Below are 22,607 nucleotides of genomic sequence, written 5' to 3' on the forward strand. Positions count from 1 at the left end.
CAGAATAAAATCTTACTACATGCACAGGATCAACTTTATTCTAGCCCAGTTGTAGCATTTCTAAACTGTTACAGATGATCAAATTTCCATAAATAAAGCCATTTCCAGGGCCACACTAAATCACTTAACATAATTCTTATATAAAAACCTATTAAATTTTAAAAAATGCTATTACCTTTAACTTTCTGCAGTTTCCTGAACAAATTATATGCCATAGGTTTTAACAACATAAATTTAGGTCTCTTGTAAAAACTCTAATAATGATGGATAATTCTGTTCAGTTGCCCTTTTCAACAGAAGCATACCCTAGTCAGTCAGCTCCTGGTTAGACCTTATTACTCTTGACAGGATGCTGGGTTTTGTAACACCTTCCAGAAACAAAAGATCTGAGACACTGAGATCTTAATCACTGCATCTAGTTCTGTCACCGCTCCATTACAGTAACTAGATATCATTGAGCTGTTGACTGACCAACATTGCAGTAGTTGGATTCACACAGTAGTAGCAAGTACTTAAAAGCATCTTTTAAAAAAAAAAAAACAAATGCAAAGTAGATCATTTTGGCATTATAGTGTTTTCAATCACCACTAAGCTTTTTACGCAATCAATTTAATACTGTTTACCTAAGCAGTAGCCAAGACATTTCAAATAAAGGTTATTACTGTTGGTTTTATGTCATCTAAATGGTGGATTACAACTTCCCTCCTCCATCCTAATATAAATAACTGTCCTACGCATGCATGCACGCACATGCACGTGTATCCACACACATGCTAAACATGTCATGGGAAAATAGATGTACCTGGCATGTCTGAAATCAGTACTCGCTAAGGAATTACACATTTGCCTATTATATTACAAAGAGATCAATGCACTTAATGTAATATAACTCCCAAATATATACTCCAGTCTTTAACACAGTATCTTTCTTAGACCCTGGAGACTTCTGTCTCACCACAGAAAATACATAACACAGAAGAAATAATGGTAGTACTGATAGTACCTGAAAAAAAAAAAAATCCAGTCTGAGTACCTAGCTATATAACTAAGCCAATGTTTCAGTCATCATTAATATAGTATATACTTTTAGCAAAGAAGGTTAGTCTCCTGATTTCTGTTGTGCTGCTACTCACAAGGAACTGATCAGACATCTTCGTATCTCCTGTTAACTCTCAATAACCAGCAAATGAAAAGATCTTTCAGAAAATATTTGGCTAAAGTGTGGTCCAACTGGTTATCCAATAAAGAGATAGGGAAACACCTGTGTGTCACAAATTGTGCAAGATGAAGGTGGCTGACTTTCATATGAAACTAAGAAGCTAAAGTAGTCACAGGTGGAGTACTCTGAGTCCTTAGATATTTTTTGAAGATTACAATGTCTAGTACTTGCAACTCTGAAATTCCTTTCAAAGCCAACTAGAAAAACAAAATTATGTGTGATCTTCTGTAAAAATCTCACAAAATAAAGACCAATTTGTGGTAAATTTTCAGGGGCACAGCCCATAACTTCTTTATGGTACCTCTGCCATATTTCTAGTTCCTGGTCCACATCATTGCTCAGTCAGAAAACCATTTCAGTATCACATTAGAGAGCACATTTCTAGCATTGGTCAACAGTATGTTTTTACTTTCCTTCTCAGAAATAACAGCCATTTTTATGAGAATTTTTAACAAATGGAACAATAAATAAATAAAAAAAAATGGGAAAATCATCTGAAGTTTGGATGCTGACATAACAAAAAATCATTTTGTATGGCTCTTTAGTCTAGCAGTTATAAGCAAAAGAAAACCATGTTGTAACGGGAAGTATTAGACAACCTATAATGACAGAAATTGCTGCCAGTTCTTCTCATAAGAGTAACGATAACATCAATTTAGGAAGAAAGCCTCCCACCCCCCCTCAGCTTTGCCCCTTTCTTTTGAAGGGATTTTATTCACTGCACAGTAAAATTAATCCACTAAAAGTAATATTGCTAGCTGGTGGCATTTCTCCTTTGATGAATATAAATCACTTGAAGATATAAATAGGATTTTAAAAGGACAATGACACTTGGCAGGTATTTCCTGCAGCTGTATACAGGTTAAAATTTTCATTTTACCACTAAGACAGAAAATACTGAATATTTTTAAATCTAATGATTTATGATTAATGTATTTTCTCAGAAATGAAACCAGGATACTAACACGGATTGAACAGAAAAGCTGATCATCTCAGTGACTATCTCTGCATAGACAAAAGTACTTCTGTCTGAATTGCAGATATCTTAAAAAATTACAAAATTGAAATAATTTATATAATTGCTCCATTAAAAACAATAAAAATTGTATAGAAATAGGGAGCCTTATTAAAACTGAAAAAGAACAATAAAATCAACTACACAATAAAGTAGTAAAATAAAAAGCAGAGAAATCAGACTTTACTCTGATTAAATGGCTGATGGTTCAGAAAATGTCACAAAAACTGCTATGCAAATGAGGATGGAAGTAGAGTAGGAAAGACTCAACAATTCCAGCAATTAATTATGGGATTTTCAAAAGCAGGTGAATTAAGAGCAAAAAAAGTCCTACTAAAGGGTATTAAAAAGTTAACATTTTTTCTAACAGATGTGTTATAATCCAATACCATGCCTGGGCTTGCACTGGTAAATATTAGGAGGCCAACATGGAAAAATGGGCAGTCACCGTCAAAACTGCACAGATGAACAGTATTCCAGCTTTACCCACCAAACAATGAAAATAGACCAAGGGATTTTGGTATTCCTGGTGAAAAAATAGGGGAGAGGCTTAGTAAGCCCACATTTGACATAGAAATTATGCCTGGAGAAAGAAAGAGAGATAAATGAAGTTATACAGCTGCAGTCTGCTGTTCAATCCACTTCAATGCCTATGTAATCCTGTTTCTGAAACAACAGAATTCAGAAATTACTGGATATAGTTTTTTCAGTCTTTTCTAGGTTAGAAACTGCATTAGATTATCATAATGACTCTTGCAATTGAAAATAGGTCCAATAAAAATCTGATCTGAGCATCTCATTCAAACACCTTTGAACACCCAATCCACTGTTAATGTTCAATTACATTTAAAATAGTAGTAATAATTCAGTGAAAAATTAATTATACTTACGGACACAAACAGGAGTTTGTCCAGACCACTTGTGATCCTGTAGGCAAATTCTGACAGATGTACCAACAAGTCGAAAGCCAGGATTACACTGGTAGACTACGGTATCGCGATAACTGAAACCATCTCCACTAATATGACCGTTTACAATTGGGTCCGGAGAACCACAGTGACCAGCTACAATAAAAGAACAACACATCAAAAACATATATTCTTACAAAACTTGCCAACATTTACAAGAATGCTGATAGGAAAACAAAATTTCATCCTTGCTTTCAATAAACAATATATTAGAGTCAAATACTGCACTGTACAGAACAAGTTCTGAGGTGTAAAAACTACAGGTGATACTTCTACTTTTTTAGGGTGAAGTGATATTCAAATAGTTTTAATTTTCCTATGTATATTTTCTGCAGGTTCTGTTGCAGAAATGACAAATTTGTCAGAAGGATGTCTGGAAAATGTAAATTGCAAATGTCTGAAATTACAAAACATTCCGTTTAATTGCTAGAAAACTGACAATTTTAGCATGGATATTTTTTTCTCCTTTGCCTTAGTAAGGTTGCCTTTTTCCTCAGAGAAGTGTGAATTAAAATGTCTTTAACTCTTAAACCCATGCTATTATTTCATCATAGAGTTCTGGTTTCTCTCATTCATGATTTGCCTTGGACTTTGTAAGTAGATCTCTACTAATAAACATTGTTGGGACAATTGTCTGGCAGAGGCCAACCAGCACAGAGCAGTCTACATCCATAAAATTAAAATCTCTTGCCGTCCAAACCAGCACAGCTGCTAGCAAGCTGCCTACCAGGTTCAGTACTGGTTTAAGCTAACTTGAACTGTTCCTGGAAATTGTCTTAGAGAATCTTAATGAAAAACATGTCTAGGCATTGTTCTCATGATTTATCAGGAGACATAATCAAGTTTCATGCTCGTTTGCATGTCCTGGTGTTGTTATTGTATTAGACCAAACATAGCCCTTGTTATTATACATATCCAGCAAATAACTGATTTTTCACTAGCAGGTCCTCAGACATTAGTAGACAGATCCCAAGACTGTAACCACATTAAAAAACAAAACAAAACATAACTAATTTTTTAAAAAATAAAGAAAACGTAAATCATTTCTGTGGGATCACAGTCAGTCTATTGCCTTCAAGAGAAGAAACACTGAGTTATTTCAGATATGTATGTATGTCCCACTTAGCTATATTAGCTCCTTTACAATGCCATTTAGGCCCCTATTTTTATTTATTAGAAATTTTCTCCAGTCTAATTCAAAGCCTGCAACATAGAAAGCAGGTTTCTACACAGACTTATTGAAAAAAAAAAAATTTCTACAGCTAAGTATACCTTGTTATGTTCAAATATTTCCTAACATTCATCTCCAGTTTCTACAATTAAATTCATGTTTATTTATTAATGGCTTTTAGTAATGAATCGTAAAAAGTGTTTTTATTGTGTTTACTCTTTCCAAATAATAGTCACCTTTATGTTATCTTCATCTGATTCTTAGCTAAACTGACATATTTAATGCCTTTTCTGTGCTTATAAATTCATATTCATGTCAAAATTATAATGAACTCTTCTTTATATTGCTTTCTAATGTGGTCAGTACACTTTGAAATAGCCACCTTTTCCAGACAGATGAAGGCATGGAAAGGAAGGAATGTCTACCAGCACTGTTTCCTCCTTAGTTATATCAGCTGCTGTTAAACAATACAGAACACATTACTCCAGATTAATAGCACTCTTGGCACTAAGGAAGCCAAGTAATGATTTTATCCTCCCTAGATTCTTCATTCTGTTTGAAAACAAAGCTGCTGAGCAGGAAACTGTTTCTCTTTACTGATTAAAGAGGAGAAAAAAAGTTCAATTTTTTGGTGACACTGATTAATTATGACTGGCAATAATTTCATCTGAAACTATGCTAAGTCCTCATTTTGAGATGTGAGGACAGGGACCCGAGGCTCATGTCTGCTGCTAGAATGGGGGGGTGTGACATTCTGTGCTGTATCCATCAACAGCAAGCTTGTTTGTAATTTAGCTTCTTTGGGATTGAATCTCCTTTCTAATAAAGACCCTTTAATAATGCTAGGCAGTGTACTTCATTTATGCTTAATGGCTCTTCTAAAACACGAGAATGGTAAAACACATGCCACTTGATTACTTTTTTCATACATATAGGATTATTATAATAATCTTAATTGTAGGATTGCTGATGTCTTTAAGGAGACATTGTGATATTCTGTGAATTTGTTGAAGAAAGTATGAATGCAAGGTTTTCATACCCAACTTCTTATACAGCTACTCTTCCCCTGACAAGGACTATGGCAACAGAGAGTAACAAGGACATTGAAAGTGTATTTTTCTCCTTGAAGTGTCTCATGGAATAATTTACATTATTGAGCTCAATCCAAATTAGTAATATGATCCCCCTTACCATTCTCTCTCCTCCACCCTCTCCTTGTCTATCACACCCTCCAGCTCCCAGCCCCTTAATGGGCCCTTCCCCCAGACTTGCTTCAGCTTCCAGTATCTCTCTTGTATGGTGGAGGACACAAAAAATACACACAGTTTTCAACATGAGTGCTGAAGAGGAAATAATAACCGTGACTCACTGACTACACTGCTGCTCAGATAGTCCAGTCTATGATCTTCTTTACTGCAAGGCCACACTTTTAACTCTTGTTCAGTCTTGCCACTAGGTCACCTGGGTTGCTTTCTGTAAAGCTTCTCTCTACCCAGTCAGTTCCAAGGCAGTACTCATGAATGGCATTATTCTAGGAAAAGTGCAGGATTCTGTATTTGTTGAACTTCGTGGGCTTCTTGTTGGCCCATTCCCCCAGACTCTCAAGGCCCCTCTGTCTAGCAATCCAGCATATCACCTGTTCTCCCATCGTTTAGTGGCATCCTTAAACTTGCTGCACCCCAGCCTGTTATCCAAGTCACTGACAGAGGCTGGATAGTATTGGCCTCAGTATTCATCCTCAGTATCCACTGGCTACTAGTCATACTTTGAATCGTGAAACACTGCCCTCAGAGTTTGTTGGTTCAACTAGTTTGCCACCCATTTTGTAGTCCCCCCATCCAGTTCCTGTCTTCACAATTTGACTACAAGGATATTATGGGAGACTGTTTCAAAAGTTTTGCTACAACGCAAAGTGAAAGAACTCTACTGCTGAAATCTACTGAACTCTACATCGGATGAGACAGTCATTGGAAAAGGCAGTAAGATTATTAAGGTTTGTTTTGCTTGTTCCATCCTTTCCATTCCCAGCTATTTTCTTGTTTTCCCTATGCCTTGAAATGCACTTAGTTCCTAATACTTGCTCCCTAATTTCTTCCAGGGACTGAGGTGAAACAGCTAGCCTCTTGCCTTCTTTGGAAACCTGATGTTACAATTGGGGTTTTTTCCAGTAATTGCAGTTGTTCCCATCTTTCAAGCGTGGTAGAAAGAGGCCTCACAATGACATATGCATCACCTCAGACTTACCCAGTCAAATCATAGATATTAGTTCAGTTTATTTGTGTAGTTCCTTAATTGATTCCCTCTACTGCTCTATCATCTCTCCCCCCTAAACGTACTACTAGGAGTAACTAATTCATGGCCTGGCTAATCTACAGCCTAGATGAATTATGTACTAGAGCAGAGGTATACCTCAGTTTTAATCAGAATTTCTTCTAAAGAATACAATTCTTCACGGCCCTACATACTCAGGCATTGGGACAATTCTGAAAATTGTCATTCAGGCAATTGGGACAATGGCAGATTTGGGGAAAGGAAATCTATGAAACAGATGCAAAATGGGAAAAGAGAAGCTGTATTTATACAAAATAGAGTGGAATACATCTGATTTTTTAAAAATTTTTCTAGACCTAAAGGGTGAAGAATTGAAAAGCAGTTGCTGCACTGAAGCCAAACACAGGGAACCACAGGAAATTTCAAGAAAGATAGCTGAGATGTGCCAAATAGCATAATGCAAAATACAAAATATTATGCCCTTTCTCTTAAAGGGGAATTTAACAAGTTGCTGGGCTTACTATGTGAGTCATTTCATTTACAGATCATTCCAGCTAGTGGATTTAATGATTTTTCTGAGAATTTTGATTTATTTAAATTAAATATTCCTACAGCTTGAGAGCTGCAAGAGCAGTGCAATAACACAAAATGTATGCAATTTTCCCATCAAGTAAAATTAGATTAAAAGAAAACTAAGGAGGCTTCTAGTGGATTCTTTAATAAAATATGCTCTCAAGAATTAAGGAAATTGTTCACATTGTTCAAGGTTGGTTCAGTAGTTTTAGTCTAAAACATCTGGAAAGCAAGATACAAATAATTCTATTTTATTTTAATAAGAATTTGAAGTATAAGCCCATATCACAGTATCATACTGCAGTTTACCTATGAGTTATCAGTTACAGGATCAGATATTTTTACACAAGCACAGTCAGCAGCAGCATTTTTTCACACTGATAAATGTAGAGAATTATATATATTATAGAATTACATAAGATATGGAATTTTACTTTTTTTTGAAAAAAAAATGCTAAAAATTCATGAAAATGGAATGGAGTAGATATTATACTTAAGTTTAGATTTTTGAAGTCTGCCCTTGACTTGTTTATGTATAGTTTTGCACCTGAAAGTCATAAAAAGTCAGTAAATATATCTGTTCAGGAAAACACTTCAGTCCATGATTAAATGCCACCAATACTAGAGAAAGAGTTAAGCAAACTCTTAAATGTTTCCAATTTGATCTATGCCTTACATGTATGTATGGTCACCCACACACACAAAGCATAGACACAACACATATGTTTTATGACTTATAGGTGCAATTATTCTTGGAAGTAAAAAAGGGGAAAAGATATGAAATATCAGCAGTGTGAGTAATTGAGTGAAACTGAAAAAAAATCTTGCCTAACAATTCTTATTTATCCTTCTATAACTATGAAAAAATACACATAATGCTAACTACCTGAAGACTTAGGTCTTATATTTAGCCTTGGACTCATTAACTAGAGTCATTGCGTTTAGCTTTCTTTTGAGAAAAGTAATAAGGACTTGACAAACTTGACAAACCCTTTCCCAAGATACAGAAATTAGTGTACTTAGCTGGCCTGAAATCATAAATTGATTCTACACAGACCAGTGGGTAACATAAAGTGATACCTATTTTCATCTACAGCTGTCCTGAATTACATTCATGCAGGTACAGTGTAGGTAAAAAGAATCTCTGACTCATTATCATTCCTTTGAAATGGAAAGGCTCATTCAGAGCTCCCTGGGTGTCTGCCTCCTGATTTTCACAGGCTTCAGGTAAGTCCTAAAGGCACCTCTGAAATAAATTTGGTGCATGCTGTCCTTGAAATTTAGGAATACACAACTGGTGGCATTCACATCATCTAGCTTTAAAATTTAAGAATTTACCTTTCCTGAATTGCTCTCTGGAGGAGCCTGCATAGTTCCATTGACCTTGTTGGGAATTTAGGATCTTAGATTGTACTCTAAATTGCATCTAAATTAGGTGTCTAAAGTACATGGTGTGAAAATCCCTTATGTGAGAGAATGTAGAGAGGCAGGAAGAGGTTTAGTAGCAGAAATATAACCTTCTGCAGCATGCATGTGATGAAAACTCAAATTTAGACTTTCACACGCAGAGCTGTGCAGATTTTTGGCACAATAGAGCTTGTCTGATTTTGAAATAGCAACGACTAAATAGTGATTAACAACCTTCCAGCTCTAAAAGTGATCTTCTTTGTCTAGTGAGGTAGATCCATGCATTTACAAGCTCTAAGCATAGGGTTGCATTCAGCAATGCAATCAATGAAATAGAAACTAAAGTCCATCAAATTTTTTAGAAAAATAATTGGGAAGTATCGTAAGACAAGCATTGCTCTTACTGCATTAATAGTTCCTGCAAGAGGTCCTGTGTTCATTACAAGCGGGAATAGATCTGTAGAAATCATTCAAAATGCAGACAGTCAGGTGGAACAAAAAAAGTTATTAGTTATGACCAACGGGATAAGATAATGGATACCAATTTCAACCAATTTCAATGCAGATTTGTAAAAAACTGAAACAGACAAAATCCAACAGCAAATCACTCCTGGAGAAGAAAAGGATTAATTCATATAAATGAAATTCAAGCTGTATATAAATACTGGCTTTCCTAACTATGAGATCTTGTAAACTTATTAGCTGTTTACCAAAGAGTTAAAAGCATCACTGTGTGTAGTTTTTAAACCGATTTCAAGAATAAACTGTTTGCTATGTAAGTCCTGTACTGATCAGTTCTTCTCCATCTGTACGCTATTTGAATCCAAATTTATGGCTACCATAGATGATCTTCTGGGGTGTTCAGTGGTAAAATATATTTCTCAGTAGTCAGAATAGAAGAAAAAATTCTTTTCCAGCCTTCCATGAGCAGGAATTATTTATAATACAAACAGAATCCACTGAGATTTGCATATTATTTAGTTTGTATATTTTGGCAGGTAAATTATCCTGTGTGTATAGCCTTTCAAAAAAGAAAAGCAGTACATAAGTACTAATCCTGTTATTATTGATCAGATGATGAAGTGCTATTTCAGGTTAGTCAAAATGAATGAATGCTAACACATATCTTTATGCTTGAAATTATTAAATGCAGGTGCGAGGCACTACACTGGCAATGAATGGTATAACACACTGCAAAAACCTGAGGGGTAATAGCTCTTTTTTTACAATATAGCTTGTGTGTTTGCAACAGAAGAAAGGGCTGAGGAAAATACTCCTACACATGCAAATTTGAGGCTGTTGGATCTTCATAGTTGCAGTTCCAACATCTTTTAAAAGAAGTCAGCCTCAGTCCAGGGATAACCTGACACCAGTAGGAAGCTAATGTATCTTCACATACAAACCTCTTACATAGTTCCACTGTGGAACTGATGAACTTATGTATGTGAAAAAGTAATGCTGAAGCATAGCATTCCCCTAACCAACACCTTAGTGGAATTCTTTTTCCTAGGTAAAAAAAAAAATAGATGTATTTTACTCCTTTACTGCTCTAAATATGAAAATAAGTAGTAATTAAAGTATAGTCCATTTATGCCATTATTTCCTATATCAAAATGACATCATGCTTAATACAACACATTTTAAATTGAAAAGTAAAGTGTATGGAATTGAAAATATACCAAGCCAGAGAAGTGTTTTTCCTCTTCACAAAATTTGCCAGAAACAACTACATCTTGCTGGGAACTCACTAATAACAAACTGCCATTTAGAAGCTAGGTTAGCTATATCAGACAATGGTCACTACTTCTGACCACCCCGTAGCTTAAGAGATGACATACTGTAAAACTATGTTCACAAAAACTGTACTACAAACATTACTGTTGCAAAATGAAGGACTCAATCGGGAATACATGATCAAAGGTTATAAAATCTTAACTGAGATTTGAATTACATGATCTCATGATATTTTTTTCTGAAAAGATTCTGTCTTCATTCTCCTTGCTGCTACAGCCTAGTATCTGAATTGAAACAAGAAAAGGCAATCGACATGGCAAGTAGGACACAAAGACTGAGATTTTATCCCTGTCTCTGAGAGAAGACTCCTATATTTCTGTATTTAATCTATACCCCAATACATCAAATTGTCTGTTCTATACTGATGAAGAATAGAGTTAATATGCAGCTGATTAACTCCACATTCTCTTTCATCAAGGTTAGATTATTATGCTTTTGTCTGTTAGTGCATTACTGTCTTGTGGTTTGCAACCTGTTTCAAAATATTTTCTCTAGAAGAATTTTCAGACATTAAAGATCTTCAGAAATGCAGGATGTTCTCACTAGTACTCTGTTAAAAATCATGTTTATCTAAAGATACTTGCTATTCTTTTTCCTTAATAACCTGCTAAGATGAAATTTATGACACTTGAAAATTGGTTTTTTGAAGACGTGATTGAGTTGGTATGTGGTCCCATCACACCTGGTTATTGGGATGCAGATGTTCTTCTTTTCTTTTAATAGAATATTGTACCAGGGGAATGTTGCTGTGTTTTAAAATGCAGGTCTGATTTTCTATGTTTTGCTCAGGGGAACTGTAGCCATTTCTTTCAGTTTTGCACCTTGGTGAGAGCATGAACTCAAAGATCCATAACTGCAAACACCCTTTATGATGGTGCTATGAAGTAACTTTGCTTAGAAATTTAAGGCAAAGCAGCACAGGCTGCCTACTTATCATTTACATCTATAAGGTAATGAGCACCAGCAACCTGATATGCCAGAAATCATATGTATGTCTATCTGAACACCGAAAGACAGTGACGCTATTGACATTGAGAAAGTTAAGAATGGATTCAGGTGTCTAAGAATGCTCAGCAACCTTTCATTATCAGTTCCTTAGGTGTATGTAAAACTTCTTTCTCACAGATCCATACTGACAAAAACTTATTGTAAATGTAGATGTCAGGTTTATTTTGACTTGGTTCCTGGAATTGACAACATCAGGGATTCTTCAGACAGCATGAAGGTTTGAAGAAGTGATGCTTAGAAAAAGGTTTTTTTCAGTTTCATTTTGAATTCATTTCTTCAGATAGGGCAAAAGTATGTTGGTCTTCATGAGATACTGCAGAACATATCTATCCACACTCTTTTAGTGGGATGTTTTGAAGATACCAAGATCAGAGGAAGATAACTGGCATTTTATTTTTCATGTGTAAAATTGTCATGTTAATATAGTTTTTAAAAACTTAATATTTCTACAGAGTAGGAGGACAAGGGATTTTATAATTTAGAAATGAATCAGCATAATTTATTTAAAAGCTTTAAGTCAAATGTTACTGGTAGACATGTATCAAATTAGTCAAACACTGCTCTAGCCTACCTGAAAATTTTACAAGAAGCGAGTTCTGGATAGAGAATAATTTCTGACAATTCATGTTACAGCTACTATCATTTCGTTATAAAGCAATGCTTTTACTGTTTCATTGCTGCAAAAAACAGGAATATGGATTATTCTGGATAACGATATCTTAGTTACTCAAGTTGTTTTGTTTTGTTTTGTTTTTTAAATCAATTAATTATTTCCTCTGTAAATCAATTCAATTCTTGCATATGATAGATGGTCAAACTGTTTTGTTTAAAAGGTACTAGACAGGCATGGAATACTTTGTGTTCTGCTAAAAGGATGTGGCTAGGCAGCAGAGAAGAAAGCTGCTTTTTAAGTGAGGCCGAACTCTGGAGAAGAAAGAAGAGATTCCTCCTTTCCTGAGAGCAACTGAGTACATTCAGCTGTGAGGCAAGAAGAAAATCGGCAAAACAAGGGAAGACAAAACAAATAAAAGATTCCAGAAATAAATATACTGTCCACAACCAAGAATACAGCCACTGCTGAGCCTCAAAGGTAACTGAAAAAGAAAACAGTTTTCTTATGTCTATATTAGGAGTGCAAACCAACATGAGTGGATCTGAAGAATGAAAAGACTTGGGATGAGAACTTAAGGTCCAAACTCAGGGTTTGGAAGGGTGGTGGCTTTGCTTTACTTTGGGCTGTCTCTTGTCTAATTCCCTTGACTGAATGTTCAATATGCTGAAAGCTCATTTGTAGTTGGGATGCATCAGGAATACTCCTGAACTGAAGCTCATCTTCCAGCTTAGTTTCATCACACACCCTGTGACTGCTCCACAAAGCAAATCAAAGTACTGTAAATGTGGGCAATCACTTGAGTCACTTAAAAAACCCTGCCGGTCCAAAGAGCATTCCAACAACATCAGGTATAATCTAACTTCTAATAAAAAGTTATATGCTTGTAGAATAGTATAAAATCATATGCAGTACACAATATTTCTGTATTTAAGATACCTTTATTTTTCATCGATTTAAAAATGCTGTTGCTTGATAAAAGCTGAATTCCAGTACTTGATACTGCGTTTGCTTAAAACAAAACAAAAGAAAAAACAGAAATTTGTTTTTTACCTAGGCATTGGGTTTCAGTACCACTCCAGAGACCGTTTGCCAAGCATTCTCTCACGTGAGAACCAACTAATGTGTATCCTGTGTTACAGGTGAATATTGCAGTAGCTCCATACACTGTTAAGGTTCCAATCTTATTTCCATTTGGTGGAGACGGAAGACCACCACAGGAGATAACTAGGAAAAAAGCCAAACAGAACAAACTGAAATATGAAAACACTTTTCATAATTTCTTAGACAGGAAGACAATATACCACCTCACATTTTCTTAAAAAGTAAATGTAATAGGAGTGAGTTGTATTCCATAGTAAGGGCTTAAAATTATGCTTGATTTGGCAACACATGTTCTAAATCTGAAAATTCATTAGGATATCTTCACATATTGACGGCAGCTTAAACACAATCTGTATTTCCAGTTCTGAAACAAGGGAATTACATGAATGCCTGGGAAGGTTGTGGTTATATTCCATGTGTACATATTCCTGGCTACTCCCCAAATACACCTTCTCTAGCCATTTTAAGTTTTATGTCTGTTTAAAGATATTACCTTTTTTAACATGTAGTACTCTGAATTGTTATGAACTGTCTTTTTCCTTATTCCCCACTACTATTCATAACCATATAACATATATGGTAGTCTATTTGCTAAAACTATAAATCTGTTTTTTCTTAAGGCTAGGCTTGACCCATTATCACAGAAGCCTTCTGTAGCATAAGCTGCAACCCACAGCTATTACAGGCACCACATGAGAAATTACCTTTTAAGAATGTATCAAAATCTAATTTAATTAAAACCGTCCTGTTATGTCTTTTGTTTCTAGAAAAATATATCAATAATATTGTAATTTAAGATGCAGACCAATGCCTTCAAGAGCTTCAATTGTATTTTATTATATGTTAGCATAAATCATGGGTTTACTTTCAAAAGCATGTTAATCACAACTAAACTTCCTATCTGAAACCTCAAGGCCATGTTCTTCTACATTTTAAAAGGTTCGCTGTAGAAAACAACATGGAAATGGGTAGAAGTTGGATAAAATCAAGTACATACCACTGCGCAGTTAACTCAGTCATAATCAGAATATATGCGATCAAAGTTTCTTATGCACATAAGGCTTCCAGAGGTGGATAAGACTCCTTTTGACTACGATCAAGTCATATTAATGTAATTTGTGGAGTAGGCTAACATTGTAACCTCTAATGCTAATGCTGATTATTAATTACACTTATGCATATGTTAAAAAAATCAAATTCTTTTTCTAAAATGCAACAGAATGAGTTGTTCTAAACATATTACAAATGCTTTATTATTTTAAATTACAGTGATTACAGTTAAAAATAAGTAAAATACATAATAATGACCCACCTCATGATTTGTTAGGCAGCTGTTCAGCATATTCTTAAACAAATAAAATAAATTTCCTATTTAGGTTTCTCTTAATCCAGAACCCCCTTAATTTGCTGTTTCGCAGTTCCTTTAGACATACTATTCACAAGTAGATATTGATAAATATGATCTAAATGCCTTATCATCAGTGTTTCAGTTAGCTTTCCTGCTACTTCAGAAATATAAACAGCTAGAATCTATATTTGTATCACCTATCCTTAGCATGTGAATGACAGACAGAAAGTAAACAGACTCCTCAAAATACTCTACAGTGTATTTCTGGATCTTAATGATCTGTATCCAATGGAAATAGTACTGAACATTTATTGGGGGATGAAATTTGCCATAATTAAATCCTAAGCAGTCCTCTATAAGAGGGCAAAATAATTTACCTGTCTTATAAATAAACTAATATACCTTCAATCAGCAACATCTTGGGTTTCTGTATCTACCTAATACTTTGCTTTGTGTTAACTGCATCCCATATTGGTCATCCCATTTTCTGCTTACATAGAAATTCTGTAATTGTAGAGGTTGATCAAGAGTAGCTTTTGAAAGACTTCTCAGCAGCTGAACAGTAGCTGCACATTAGGCAGCAAATACAAAACTAGGGGTTTTAGTAAGTGTGCACAAAAGGAAAGGGCCACAATTGCAGTTAATAGAATAAAAAAAATCATTAGTTTTAAATTTGAAAAGAAAATTGATATAGCTCTTACTGATTTATAAGAGTTATAGAATAGTCACCTTATTTTTCCAATTGAGTATTTTCAAAAGGAAATTTTCCCCAAACAAAACTAATGGAATAAACCAGAACCAATATTCTTCCACAACCCATCATCATTTACATAAGATCAAATACACTGCTTTCATGTATGTGTCATACTGACTGCTGTTATAGGTAGCTCGCTCAGCCTTGTTCTGAAAACGTCTCAATTTTTTTCTTTTCTAGAAAATAAATATTGTTTTATATTATTTTTAGTTAAATGGTGTACATCCTTCTTTGTTCTCTTTTCTATATTCTTCTTTTCCCATGCTAGCATCATTCTCTAATACTGCCTCTGTAATTTCTGTGCCTTAGGTTTGTAGCCACACACTTCCCAGTACTGGTGACAGATTTTGTCAATTTATACTTGAATCACCCTTGGGAGTGATTCGGTACCATCTGAGATGACTTTGGGTGTTCTGTCTAGCCTCCAGCTGCTGTTGAAGAAGGCTGAGAATCTCTCCCAAGTTGTCTTTACTATCTACCAGCTTAGATACTGCAATTTGTCTCATATGGCATTAGGAGCTTGTATTTAGGTAAATTAATTTTTTCTTCTGTTTGTCATGATATGTATATCATACTGAAGGTTTTGCTCAACCATTTGTTTGGAATATGAAAAGCTACCTGATGTTTATGTTCATTCCGTTATCACTATCATAGAATCATATGAAATACTTCTGGTATCATTTGTCATAAGGTATTGACATATCTGCAGACTTGAGAGAGTTTGACAGAGCAGAATGATTCTGTTCTCTTTTCTTAAAAAAATACCAGAAGGTATAATTTAGTAAGCTGTTCACCTGATCCCAAGAATTCTTTCCTACAGTGCTGCCATAAAAATTCTCTTATTGATTCAGCTTGTTTCAGAATTGCCATTCCCAAATATTTTCTAACATTAGAAACTTCACTGAATTAAAAAAAAAAAAAGGTCACTCTCTAAAAAGGAAAAAAAAGCTTCTCTTTCAGGATGAAATACTGAATTTGAATATCTCACTGAAATGACATACTCCTCTGAAAAACTGAATGCCTAAATTTTATTTCCAGTTCTGCTTAGTATGCTAGGCCTGTCAGTTGGCCATTTTCCTTCAGATGCTGGGATCTTCTGTGCTGCCCTGGCATTGAAAGAGATCCTCTAAGTACTACCACAATGTAGGAAAAGTTTCTGCTTTAAGGGTAGCAGAACTAGCTGATGTGCCAAATATCCTCTCCAACCAAAGCAAATAACACATTGGAAAAAGAAGAAATGAAGTTTTGGGGGGATTCATTAAGACTCTGATACTGTAACCCCTGACAACTGCATGATCTTACTGAGAATGTCAAGGCTCTCTAAATCTTTAAACATCCAAAGTCAGGGCTGATGTAATTTATGATACTTTTGTATGAAGACATTATAAAAGCTCATATGTATGTTTCTCCAACAGTAGAGTTTTCATGCTTCACCAAAGAAGTCAAAGCAATCATCTTCTATTCTAACTCTTATCTGGAATCTTCTAAAGTAATAACATTATCTCCTAGTATTCTCTAAATACTCATGCACTATCTAGTTGAATAAATCCATAGTCAGACACAGATCGTCATCCATATTGATCTTCTGATGCTACTTCATTGACTCTTGTATATTGAAATATATTGTACTTTACACATAAAGAGCTTGAATCAATTAATTTCAACAAGTTAATGAAAATTTCATATTTGCTTACTTATAGGAGACTGATAGCAAAATATTTTTTAAAAAACTTTAACCTATTTCTGAAATAAAATATATGTATGAAAAAGCATAGGATATTGTGTAAACAAGTGAGTTCCTTACCCTTACAACTTGGCCTTTCATTGCCTACGCTCCAGGTTCCATTAGTCCGGCACTGTATGAGTCTTCGACCCAATAAGTAATATCCAGGACTGCAGCTGAGCATGACTTGAGCTCCATACTCATTCAGTGACCCAGAAATCAGTCTCCAGACAACATGTTCTGAGAGCAGAGTCTCTATGCTGGGACAAGTTACAGCTGTGAAGAAAGGACACTTAAATATTAGCATTCTACCCCAAAGTTTCTTCATAGATACATGTCTTGCCTTACTGGCAGAAGTTTTGCAAAGTTGAGCATATTGTAAACATTTTTGAAATACAAGTTCCAGGAAAAATAATGAACAATGTACAGTGAGTATTACAACTTGAGCAGGAGTTTGTAGTACATTTTCATTTAGTGAGATGCAGTGGAACAATGACATACAGTTATGCTCTCTAATGAGATTTATTTAAAAATTTCAGAGACAAAACACATCACAGACTGCAGTGGATGTAAAAGGGAAAGCAAATAATGCTACGCAATTTTTGAAAAGGCTCAAGTGATGCTTTATTTTTTTATCCATGATTTTCACTTTAGAAAAGTTCTAACAAGTTCCCAAAACAGGTTGCCAAAAAAGCTGTTAACATACATTCAAATACTAATTACTATAAAATGGTATACTGTGGGTAGTCAGGAAAATTATTACATTCCAGTTTAGAACAGTTGACATAAAAAAATAAAGATAACATTTAGAGAGATTTTTAGACTGATTTCAGTTCTGTTGCTTTTAGTATTTCAGATTTCGTAAGAGAATTCAGCTACTGCCAGTAGACAAGAATTGTAGTTTATGTTTTTCATAAGGCTTAATATAGCTACCAATCATAAATAGAATTCTTAAATATTTTTCAGTTTCAATTTGATGGTCTGCAATTCAAGATGCACAGAATATTTACAATATTGACATGAATTCTATCTTAATGTGCCTATGTCTCTGTAAAGATTAATTAGTTTTATGAAAATATTTATGATTACTTTATTTAAAAATAGCTGTATTTGGTATCCTTTACCATGTTGTTCAGAATTTCCCTGCTATAGAAAAAGTCTGAATGAATTAGTGACTGTTTATGTCCCAACGAGTACTTTAGAAAAAATTACTACCCCAGGAAGACTTGAGAAAAGCTGTACTTTCCAAGGAAAAACAAACAAAACCCCATGTAACAGAAATTTAGTTCCTCTTCTTTTGTTTTCCCTATATGTTGCTAAAAAAAAGTTGACAACTTTTCTAAATATTTGGTATACTTAGGAATCATTACCTCTGACCTTTTGTGCAATATACTCGAGTCACCACACTGTTAAGTGTAAGACAAAAGCATTAGGAGGAAGTGTGTAAAAACCCCAAACTATACTGAAGAAATAAAAAGAAAAGTCTGATTCTCATTTATGCTATAATAAATTTACACCATTCTACTAGGGAAAGGACTAATAAAGCTGATAAAAAATAATTACATATTCTGCAGACTTTACACTGTCTCAGATGTATAAAGTGATTTTATCATGAGTATGAATGTGTGATGAAAAGGCCTTCAGGCAATCAATGTGTGGTGGGTTGACCCTGGCTGGATGCCAGGTGCCCACCAAAGCCATTCTATCTCTCCCCCTCCTCAGCTGGACAGGGGAGAGAAAATATAACGAAGGGCTTGTGGTTCAAGATAAGGACAGGAGAGATCACTCACCAATTACCATTACAGGCAAAACAAACTCAGCTTGGGGAAAATTAACTCACTTTATTACCAATCAACCAGAGTAGGGTAATGAGAAATAAACCCAAATCTCAGAACACCTTCCCTCCACCCCTCCCTTCTTCCTGGGCACAACTTCACTCCTGGATTCTCTGCCAACCCCCCACCAGCGGCGCGGGGGACAGGGAATGGCGTTTATGGTCAGTTCATCACACGTTATTTCTGCCACTTCATCATCCTCAAGGGCAGGACTCATCACACTCTTCCCCTGCTCCAGCGTGGGGTCCCTCCCACGGGAGACAGTCCTTCACGAACTTCTCCAAAGTAGGTCCTTCCCATGGGCTGCAGTTCTTCACAAACTGCTCCAGTGTGGGTCCCTTCCATGGCGTGCAGTCCTTCAGGAGCACACTGCTCCAGCGTGGGTCCCCCCCGGGGTCACAAGTCCTGCCAGAAAACCTGCTCCGTGGGCTCCTCTCTCCACAGATCCGCAGGTCCTGCCAGGAACCTGCTCCAGCGCAGGTTTCCCATGGGGTCACAGCCTCCTTCGGGCACCCACCTGCTCCGGCGTGGGGTCCTCCACAGGCTGCAGGTGGATATCTGCTCCACCGTGGACCTCCCTGGGCTGTAGGGGGACAGCCTGCCTCACCATGGTCTTCCCCACGGGCTGCAGGGGAATCTCTGCTCCGGAGCCCGGAGCACCTCCTCCTCCTCATTCTTCACTGACCTGGGGGTCTACAGGGCTGTTTCTCTCACATGTTCTCACTCTCTCTCTGGCTGCCATTTCTGTCTGTCCCAGCAACTTTTTCCTTCTTAAAAATGTTACCACAGAGGTGTTACCACTATCGCTGATGGGCTCGGCCTTGGCCAGCGGTGGGTCCGTCTTAGAGCTGGCTGGTATTGGCGCTCTCGAACACAGGGGAAGCTTCCAGCAGCTTCTTACAGAAGCCACCCCTGTAACCCCCCCCGCTACCAAAACCTTATCATGCAAAGCCAATACAAATGAAATACAGGGAAAGCGATAGAAGAACAATTCCTGTAAAAACCTAGATTTCCACCACTTTCCAGAATACCTTTGACAATGCTAGAATTATTCATCTACCTTTTCCAATAGTTATCTTACCCATGGTAAATTCTAGCATCTAGGAAACACAGAGCTGGCACCACAGCATATCTGTGAAGATGTGTAAGAAGTTATGAAGGGGAAATCATCTGAAGAACTTCCAAATGACAGATTATAAGGTTACATTCAGTTGAAACTAGAATATTTTCTTAGGGGTTTTTTTTCAGTATATCTTGGAAGGATTGCCAGCGTAGAATCACTTTGAAACTTAATCAGTCTTCACTTTGGTCTTTATAACAATATTCTGACTAGTGATGAACAATTTCCCAGGTTAAAGGAGGACTTCTTACTTTCTAATTTAATTTAATTTGATACTAATACTAAACTGTGTTTCATAGCTACTCAAAGATTATAAATTATTTACCAAGAAACAGTTTTTTCTTATTTGTTGTTAAATACATTAAGCATATTAAAGCACTTCATTTAACACCTTGGAGTGAAAATCATACAGGTCTGTCAGAAAACAAAAAATATTCTAACCAGGTACTTAATACCCCTCAAATTTAACATTTTTATCACTTCTCCTTTCAAGCAATAGTTTTATTGGTTCTTTCAAAAATGAAAGCAAGCTTCTTATTTAGTCTAATAGTAAAAATATTAGTCTTAACCATAGAGGATATCTTAAGACACTTGGAGATAAGAAGGTCAGCTATTTCAGAATATGTAAGTAAGCCACATAGATGTTTCCTCTCCATACTGAGGTTAGTATGTAATTTATTCTTTCTTTAGCTATAAATACACTTAGAATCTTGTTGCAAGCACACTTTAGAAACAACTATCAGATTCTGATACGTGATTTTACAGTTTCTAATTGAGAATGTTACTGAGCACAGAATATACTTCTAGACTGTGTTGATGTACTCAACTAAAACTTTTGCTTGAAAAATTTTAATCTTACAGGGACTGATTTTGATTTATTTTATTTCCCATCATTCAAGGAACAAGAAAAGACTATTAGCAGAAGCTTGATTTTGTGCACATGGTTTATGAATGAGTGCATCAATTTGCCTCTCACAGTCTCTCTCCTGCAAATTATGGGCTGGGCACTATTTAAATTGTCATTTACACAGATGAAACTCTGTAAGGGACAACATCTCAACTTCTTGCAGATGTGAAGATGTTCTCTCTTTTCTCCAGGTATTTTTAATACAGAATTATATGAATAAAATTGCTTTACATAAAGTATAGGTCAGAAAACATAATTATTGTTTGAAATTATGATTAAGATTACCCATTTTAATGACATGATGATCATCATATACTGATAATTCTGAACAGACTCAAAAGCAGGGAATTCATAAGGACATATACCTACCATAAAAAAAGACAAAAAAATTGAGTTGTTCTATAAGCCCAGGTATATTTGCTACTCAAGACACGAGCAAAATGTTCACTAAGCAGAATGTTCACTATATGAACAGTGGCAATGACCAAAAAAATATAAGATCTTTTCAACTGCAACTAAAATCTAACAAGAATTTGTGCAGTAATGTGCTTAGCTTTTAGTTTTAACTCTTCATAATAATTAACTCTTTGTAATTTCATTATTCTTTTTACTTGCTCTTCTGGTCAACAAACACATTGCACTATCAATATTTTCCTAGAATCTGAATACCAGAAGACTGACTCTTCCATTTTACTGAGTTGTTCTTCTGTCTACAAGCCTTTGCTTTTCTTATTGTTAAGTAAGCAAAAAAAAGTACATCTCATGCTATTCCAGGAATATCTTGAATATTGTGACTCTGAATGTAATTATTGTTTCAAGGGGAGAAAAAAAAAAAAAGACAACTACAATGTATATGATGGAAAAATATCTCAATTACAGGAATTTGCTATTATTATTTGCAAGTGTAATGGCATCTGATACTTGGCTGCCATTCTTTAGCAGGTAGTTAACAATCACAAAGAAAGGGAAAGGGCATTTTTGTCTTACCGTATTGTGAACTTATAATGCAGTAATAATAACTATATTGTTCAAATATACCCTTTTGACTAAATCCACTAGTAGCTTAAAAAAAGCAAGATTAAGGTCAAGTTGTGTATAATGCTTGAGAGACTAGTGTGGTTTAAATTAATAAGTATTAGTAAAATAAGAAGACAGTAGGAAACCAAATAATCCCATACACCACAGAATCTAAGAACAAAGAGCTGAGAACAAAATAGGATCACTTGAGCAAGTTGGTAGTTTCAGTATGCTAGTAGAAAAAGAAGCACAGAGAAAAAAAATTAAGTGCATCTTGTTGTTCAACATATTTACACAGGATAGTCTTCGAAACCTCAAAATAGATAAACAAAAGGATCACATGGTATTCAGTATCAGTCTGTCAATCCAGTCAGCAAGTCAGTCTGTTATCAGTCTAATGTATCTGGACTAATCTAAAATGCCTAAACTAATCAACTGTTTTACTACAGTTCACTAAGTACTAACCCTTAATAAGTACTCCATGTTACATACCAAACCTTGAAAAAATACTCCAAAAATTACTTACTGACCTCAGGATTTATTAAGAAAATGTTAGGAGAAATATTGCATATGGTGCTCTGAATGTCCTAGCTAATAAAACCCCCAGCAATTGCACAATATCTATGATGAGCTGGTGGTGAATCTTTGCCTGTTTATATTAACAAATTCCTTTTTGCATTTATAATACAACTGATGCTTTATTCCAGAACTACTTGTGATTCATAGTTCTATAACTAGACATTGTACAAACATATTGAAAATT

The 22,607-nt window shown here is 35.4% G+C and overlaps 1 protein-coding gene across 1 annotated transcript in view; it reads right to left on the reverse strand.

Annotated features, from left to right (window-relative positions):
- Positions 1–22,607, reverse strand: part of CSMD1 (CUB and Sushi multiple domains 1) — a 1,244,186-nt gene that overhangs the window by 62,522 nt on the left and 1,159,057 nt on the right. The window contains exons 51-53 of the mRNA XM_052809685.1: positions 17,047–17,241; positions 13,090–13,263; positions 3,125–3,298 (exon numbers count right to left, since the gene is read on the reverse strand). Coding sequence (XP_052665645.1) covers positions 3,125–3,298; positions 13,090–13,263; positions 17,047–17,241 — 543 coding nt within the window. The remainder of the gene's footprint in view (positions 1–3,124; positions 3,299–13,089; positions 13,264–17,046; positions 17,242–22,607) is intronic.

The sequence above is a fragment of the Harpia harpyja genome, chromosome 15 (genome assembly GCF_026419915.1).
Source record: "Harpia harpyja isolate bHarHar1 chromosome 15, bHarHar1 primary haplotype, whole genome shotgun sequence".
Classification (NCBI taxonomy): Eukaryota; Metazoa; Chordata; class Aves; order Accipitriformes; family Accipitridae; genus Harpia; species Harpia harpyja.